Source organism: Pteropus alecto, unplaced genomic scaffold (genome assembly GCF_000325575.1).
Source record: "Pteropus alecto unplaced genomic scaffold, ASM32557v1 scaffold125, whole genome shotgun sequence".
Taxonomy (NCBI): domain Eukaryota; kingdom Metazoa; phylum Chordata; class Mammalia; order Chiroptera; family Pteropodidae; genus Pteropus; species Pteropus alecto.
The window spans coordinates 10,161,098-10,168,074 of NW_006436888.1; the positions used below are offsets into that span (position 1 = coordinate 10,161,098).

At 64.6% G+C, this 6,977-nt stretch overlaps 1 protein-coding gene across 1 annotated transcript in view; it reads right to left on the reverse strand.

The window, feature by feature from the left end:
- Positions 1–342: 342 nt before the first annotated feature.
- The window catches only part of CCDC27 (coiled-coil domain containing 27), an 11,549-nt gene continuing 4,914 nt past the window's right edge, over positions 343–6,977 (reverse strand). The window contains exons 5-13 of the mRNA XM_025048538.1: positions 6,730–6,910; positions 5,997–6,001; positions 5,823–5,918; positions 5,185–5,533; positions 4,858–4,988; positions 2,598–2,675; positions 2,121–2,333; positions 1,492–1,596; positions 343–1,051 (exon numbers count right to left, since the gene is read on the reverse strand). Of these exons, the coding sequence (XP_024904306.1) occupies positions 923–1,051; positions 1,492–1,596; positions 2,121–2,333; positions 2,598–2,675; positions 4,858–4,988; positions 5,185–5,533; positions 5,823–5,918; positions 5,997–6,001; positions 6,730–6,910 (1,287 nt within the window). The 3' untranslated portion in view covers positions 343–922. The remainder of the gene's footprint in view (positions 1,052–1,491; positions 1,597–2,120; positions 2,334–2,597; positions 2,676–4,857; positions 4,989–5,184; positions 5,534–5,822; positions 5,919–5,996; positions 6,002–6,729; positions 6,911–6,977) is intronic.

The window sequence follows — 6,977 nt, forward strand, 5'->3', positions numbered from 1 at the left end:
GGGCCGCAGGGGCCTTAGGGCGAGCGGCAAAGCGGCAGGGGGCCACAGGGCGACCTGCTCCTCGAACCCGGGGCGGACCAGCTCTCCAATCCCCTTCCCCACTGTCGTAGCCCCGCGTGGGCGCGCGGCCGTACCCCGACCGCACCAGGATGGACTCGAGCGCAGACGCGGGGTTCTGGAAGCCTCTGAGACGCCTAGGTTTGAACGGAAAGATAGGCGGCTGGGGTGGGGCGCCCTGGGGCCTGCGGGGCTCAGGGGTCGGTCACTGGGGCTCCAGGCTGCGAAGGGCCGGAGCGGGGGAGGCCCGCCCTCAGCGACAGCTGCTGCGCACTGAGAGGGCCGTGGGCAGGTGTGGGCGGAGCGCGGTGAGAAACGCCCCGACGGCCTCCTGCATTCCGCACGCGCCTGCGGTGGGCCTGACGCAGACGTCTGTGAGCATCAGGCTCGGGGCCTGCCCTCCTGGAATTCCGTCCCACGAGCGGTGGTGGGGACAGCGGTCCCATCCTACCCACCACCCTACCCACCGTCTCCCAGAGGGGCCGCGCCAGCAAGGCCGGGCCCCAGGCAGGGGGCGCACGCGTCAGGGGGCCTCAGAGGCGTGTGCGGCAGGGGAGATGACCTGTGTGGGGTGGGAACTGAATGCGGTAGATGGACTTCCTACACCTGAGACCACCGGAGGGGACACCGCTCAGTGTGGGGTCGCCCCAGGAAGGGGCCACGGGTGCTGGGTCATGCTCTGACCTCAGAGTGAATTTTGAAATGGGGCGGGGGGGGGCGGTGTCGATACAGCCCAAGCTCCCCATGTGAGTCCTGGGGGAGAAAAAGGTGAGACCGTGGCGGACAACAGGGTTTAATTGGGAGTCAGTGCAAAGGCGGGCCCCCCGGCCGCCTCCGGCTGGGTCCCCGCGTGCGCGGGCTGGGACTACTTGGAGGCGGTCGCCTTCTTGGATTTGCTGGGGGAGGACAAGACCTCCGACTGCTGCAGGGGGGGCACTTTGACACCTTTCTGCTTCAGCTGGTTGTAGTAGTCGGTCCTCTCCGAGATGATTCTCTGGAAGAGGCATGCGAGCCGCCTGGGCTAGGACACCACCCCGCCCCCTCCAGGAAGCCGCAGCGGCAGCACCGGGCGGGGAGGATTCACGCCTGGCTGTGCAGACTGAGCCGGGAAAAGCCCCAGTTTGTGGCGTTTGCCAGTTTCTGTGCTGAATCCCCGCCCGCCGTGGCTGATCCAGGCACTGGACCCGGGGCTGGCAGCAGGGCAGCTCAGCCCTCAGCCGGGACTGAATCCACTCATGCAGTCCTGAGACTCAGAGACCTCCGAGGCTTCAGGTCTGTCCCTCACGTCCGTCTGTCCTGCACCGGGAGGCTGTTCCGTCCCCTCAGGCCTTGACAAAGGAGAGCCTTCTTCCTGGCTCCTGGGTGGCCCCGCCCCCACCCTCCTGCTCTCCCTCCCTTCACTGGGGACGGGGAGGCATCCGGTGCTGCATGTACCTGCAAGGCGTCCAGGATGTCATTGTCAGAGATCTCAGTGGCAAAGGTCTTAGTCCCTAAGGTGCTAAAGGTGGCCTGGATGACCTTGTTCCTCAGTCTTTCAAGCTGCAAGCAAAGGGAAGGTGCCATCGCTGGGCTGCAGCGGAGGGAGGCGGGTGCCGGTCGCCCGACCGCCATGCTGCGGGTGGTGGACTCGTGCTCACACCCACAGCTTTGGGAACCAGGCACCGAGATCAGCGTGGTCCGCCTGTGCCCTAGAACCCGACCGATCAAAACCCGGGCCCGGGGTGGCCTGACCCCAAAGACTTTCCACCTCACCTACTTTTGTCAATTGAAAAAGCAGAACGCGCATCTGGTTGAAAACAAAAACCAGCATAAAAGCCCTGAACCACTGCCGGGCCGCCCTCCCTTCCCCCAGAGAGCTTCGGACACAGTGTCCTGACCCCAGGAAGGCTCTCCCTGACCCAGCGGGATGTCCTGCCTGCTCGGTCAGCCCTCGCGTGGGGCATTTAACAAGGCTCTTGGGTGCCGCACCCAGTACTCAAGGCAGGCGAGGGCCCTGGGGCTCTGGGTTGTCCGCTGCTGCTGCCGCCGCCAGGCTGGCCCCTCAGGGCGGGAGCCGGGCGTACCCTGGACTGGGCACTCTCCAGGGCCACACGAGCCTGCTGCTCAGCCTGCTGGGCCATCTCCGTCTTGCTCTGCACCTCCTCCTGCAGCTGCTGCTGCCTCTGCAGGAGCTTCTGGCTCTGGCTCAGCTGGGCCTGCAGCTGGCTGACCTTGGCATCGAACTCCGAGATGGTACGTTCCCGCTTGGCGAGTTCCTGCTCCAGCTCCCGCACTTGCTGGGGGAGAACCAGGGAGGACCGCGGAGTGGCCCACCTGGCCCACACTGATGACACCTGTCCCCACCCTTCCTTCCCCCAAAGACGGCCAACTCCAGGTTCCTCGAGTCAGATCTGGACCGGGCAACGGCGCGGAGCCTCCGTGTGCATTTGCCCTTCTGAGTTTGTCCCGTGGGGTGCTGCCTAAGGAAAGTGGGCCCCGACTCAGCCGCGAAGAGTTTGCCAGCTGCATCAGGCCGGCCAGTCGGCCACGCCCGCGGTCACCTGTCGGAGGATGAGGTTGTCCTTCTCAGTGAGTCCCGTCACCTCTTGCTGCTTCTTGTCTTCTCGGATGTTGGAGAACTGAAAGGCAGACGGGCTGTCTCAGGGGACCCCAGGGCGGCGCGATCGCGGCTGGGACACCCGCGTCGAACTCCTCCCTGCCCGAACTTCAGGACGGGGCGGCAGCGAGACTCCGATGAGGACGGGAGACGGGAGAAAGGGTACGGACAACACCGGGGCGTCCGAGAGCGGATTCGAGAACGCGGGATCCTGAGCGGACCACGGGGGAAGCGGAAAACAAGCCCGATCCGCACTTTCCAGAGTCCCTGAAAGGGTCAGAATCTGGCGGTGCCGGCCCTGGGGGTGAGGCGGCTGAGAGGAGGCAGCCCGATGTCAGAAACAGAGCCGCAGACTCGGCCTGCCCTTGAGACGTCCAGTGCCTGCCCCTTCCACCCGCCCCCCGCCCCCTGCAGGAGACTGGACGTCAGGCTCTGGATGCGGGGTGTGGGTGCCAACCGTGCAGGCTGTGGCCTCCTTCCCCACTGGGCGAAGTTCACACATCTTAGGCAAGAAATCTTTCCGGTTTCCCAGATCCCAAGGAATCTACCAAACTAAGAGGAAAGACCTAAAAATACTGCTTTTGAACTCTCGATAGAAAGGCCCACGCACACCGCTGTGGCGTGAAGCACAGACTGTCACCATGTGCTCTGACTTTGGGGCCAAAGCCTCGCATGAGTGACAGACCCAAACGAACTTACAAAAGGAACTCGTAGGGAATAGAAACGGCGCCGAAGTTAAAAACCATGACGCTCGTGCACACGCTCGTCGCGGTCAGAGAAGACACCGCCGTTGAGAAACGAGAAAAGGGAAAAGGAACATTCAAAGAAGGAAAGAGAGACCTTGGGCGTTGTGAACGTTATAACAAAATCAAAACTCAGGAGGAGGGCCGGCCAGTCGACCCAGGAATCGCCCAAAAGCAGAACGAAAAGGCGAGGGGGTGAAATGTAGGAGGGAAGACAGGAAGGCAAGGGGCCCAGAGCAGGGGGGCCGCTGGCCCCGTCCTGGGAGGCTGGGGGACGGTTCGGAGGAAAGAGAAGGAAATCAAAAACGATGCCCACAAAGAAAACGCCCAGAGTGGACAGACGCAGGTTTCCAGCTGGCTCCTGGGTCCCCAGGACAGTGAAAAGAGATGCTCAAGCAGGCCCGACTCCGTGAAGTTTCAGGACACCTGGGGCGGAGACAGAACCCTGCAGCTTTGCGGAGAGGAAGCCGCCACCACCAAGAACTATGTCATCTGAAAGCACAGATGGGATCGGGGTGACCGGGGGCTCCCCGCCAGCAAGCCCGGAAGGCAGGAGACTCGAGCGAAGCCTTCGTGCTGCTGAGGGAACACGCCTTCCAAACCAGGATTCACCGGACTCCGTGGACGTGCAGGCAGAGGCCCGGGCAGGCGTGGGGCGTCGCCTCGAATGTACCTTCACTCCCCTTCCCTCGGAAAACGGCTGGAGGATGCGCTCCAGAGAAAATAGGGAGTAGAGCAAGAAAGAGAAAGCTGTGGGAAGGCGGCGTATGAATCCTAATACGGGTCCACAAACGTGTGTTTCGGGGATGGGCACACGCTCCCCACGGCTGTCCTCACCGCGGAAATGCAGCGTCAGCTCACTGACATCGTGAGGGACTGGTGTTGGCAGGGAGCAGGGGAGGACGGAGGGAGCTAAGACGGAGAAAATTCTGGGCTGGGCGTGGGAAGCGTGCTACCTAGAGACATGGAGAGCGATTTCCAAACAATCAGCGAGAGGAGCTGGACGTGGTCGCCGAGGGGGAGGGGCGCACGAGGAGGACAAGGGTGGGGCGCACGAGGAGGACAAGGGTGGGGCGCACGAGGAGGACTAGGGTGGGGCGCTCCTGCTTTGTGTGGCAAGCCCGTGGAGCTGTTTGGTTCTTTAAGCTCCGTGGATAAAAAAAAACTTGCGTAGAATAAAAACTAAACACGCTTAACAAAGAGTGGGCTCAGCGGAGTGGTCAGCTCCCGAAGTGCGGGTGGGGCTCTGACCTCGGGGACTCGGGGGCCAGGAGATGCCTGAGAAGTGGCCAAGAGCCAAGAGGCCCAGGTGACAGGATGGCCTCTCCGGCCAGAGGGCCGCTGGGGGCGCGGTGGTGTGGCCTGGGGGTGTCCCTGCTGCTCCGCGTTCAGCTTCTCCATCCGTGGGATGGGAAAACTGGGCACCCCGGAGCTGCGGGGGGCGCGCGAGGCCACCGCCACCTTGTCGGTCATGGCCTGCAGCTGCTGCTTCCGCTCCCGCAGCTCTTTCTGCAGCAGCTCGTTCTCCGTGTTGACCTTCTGCAGCTGCGACTCTTGAAAATCCACTTGTCGTTGTAAAGACAGGATGGCTCCTGCGTGAGTGGCAGGAAGGGGAAGGGGCGAGAACAGGGTGGGCGATGAAGGTGGGGGACGGGGCCAGGGGCACGGGTCCTCCCGCTCGCTCTCACATGGCTCCCAGCTCAGAGGGCTGGGGTGGGTCCCCGCCCAGCGCCTAGCAGACCAGCCTGAGCGGGCCGCGGTCCTGCCTCGGCCTCTCCGGCGCCCTACCTGTCGCCAGGGAGTATCTGGTCCTGGTGCTCTCGAGCTCCGCCTGGAAGTCCTGGATCACCTGCTCGTACTCCTCCAGCTGGGCCATCAGCTCCTCCTCAAACGCCTCGTCCAGTGAGCAGGCCCTCCGGCTGCTGTCCTGGTCCCCCAGCTCCTCCTTTTCCTCCTCCAGATCCCCTTGCTCCAGCTGGTCCCCGTCCCCGTCCCCCGGCACCGCCGCCTGTCCGCCAGCTCTGCCCTGCGCCCCATCTTCCGCGGGCCTCTCGTCCTCCCCTGCCAGGCCTTCTTCCTCCTCACCGCCCGCCTCCAGGTCCCGGCCTCTGTCCGCCGCGGCATACTCCTCCTGCATCTGGGAGAAGGAAGGGGCGTCAGGCAGGGCTTGTGGCTGCCCCCAGGGGAACGCAGGGGGCCAGGAGCATGCCAGATAGCTGTGCCACCCACCCTCCCACCCAGACGAGGCAGCCTCACAGTCTCAGGGGCTGCAGGCGACCAGCACCCCAGGGCTTGGGGCTGGCACTGCCCTCCGCCCTCACCTCTGCCCCTCCAGGGAGGCAGGGCTGCGCCTGGAGGAGGGCCGCCGATTAGGGCTGCGGGTGGAACCCCGCAGCCCCTCGGTCTGCAGCCTGGCCAGTCTGCACCTGCCTCCAGCGCTGCAGCACCCTCTCATCCCAGCAGAAGGCCTTCGGGATGCTCGGCTTCCCGTGCAGCTTTGATGCCGACTTGGCGGGCGGCTCCTACAAGGCACCTGCCTGCCTGAGCTGCAGGGCTCCACGGTGCTCCCCCAGATCCCCCGGGCGATGCGCTGCCCGGACCCGCCCTCCTGGGAGGAGGACAGCAGCCTCTCCACGTCAGGACCTGCAGACGGCAGCCCTGGGGGCAGCGGCCTTGCAGCACTGAGCGCGGCCATCTGGAAGGGTCGAGGGACCAGCCTCAGACACGCCCACCTGCGCTCTGGCCTCTGCAGCCGGCCACAGCCCTCGGGAGTCTGCGCAGTGCTCCCGAGCCTCCCAGATGCCTGCAGCCCCCACCCGCCGGTCAGCCCACCTCTGTGTCTGGGCAGTTTTCTTTGGAGGTGTCCAGGGCACTCGGCGATGTTCTGAAGCCCCCCACCCCAGCTCGTGTGGGCTGTAGCCTCAGGTATGAAAAAAAACATCTCAGAGAGACCAGGTGACTGCTCGCCAGGACCACACGGAGCTGCGCCTGGGCCCCACCTGGACCTGCCTCATCCAGGCCTCTACCTAGACCTCGGGAGGGCGACATCCCCAAGCCCATTTTATAGGCAAGGACACTGACACCCCACAGTCCGAACAGGTCAGGCTCATCCAAGTCACTGCCGCCCTTGGGCCTCGGGCCAGGAATCTGGGGACTCCACCTGCAGGGGGCCTCTGTCGTCCAGGGTGGCAGGGGAGCTGGCCCTCACAGGTAAGGAAACCGAGTGCTGAGAGAGCCGTGCCCTGGGTGGCTCCCAGGGGGTGTTGCCAGGGTGCCCGAGGGTCCCCGGGGGGTTCGGATGCGTCGGAAGCAGCGCCCACCGCTCGCTGGGACTGCCGGGCGCTCCGCTCACCTTCACGGCCTGGCCTTTGCCTTTGAGGAGGCCCTGCAGCTGCTTCCTCAGGGCCTCCCTCTCCTCCTGGAGTGCCAGGATCTCCTCATCTTTCTTCTGAACCTGGACCTCCAGCTCGGAGAGGCGCCGAACTTCCTCCCCCAGTGAGGACAGGCAGTGGTCCTGGACGGAACGCGGGCGGCCTGTGCCATACAGCCACAGACCCTTTCCCCCTCCCGCCCACCCACAG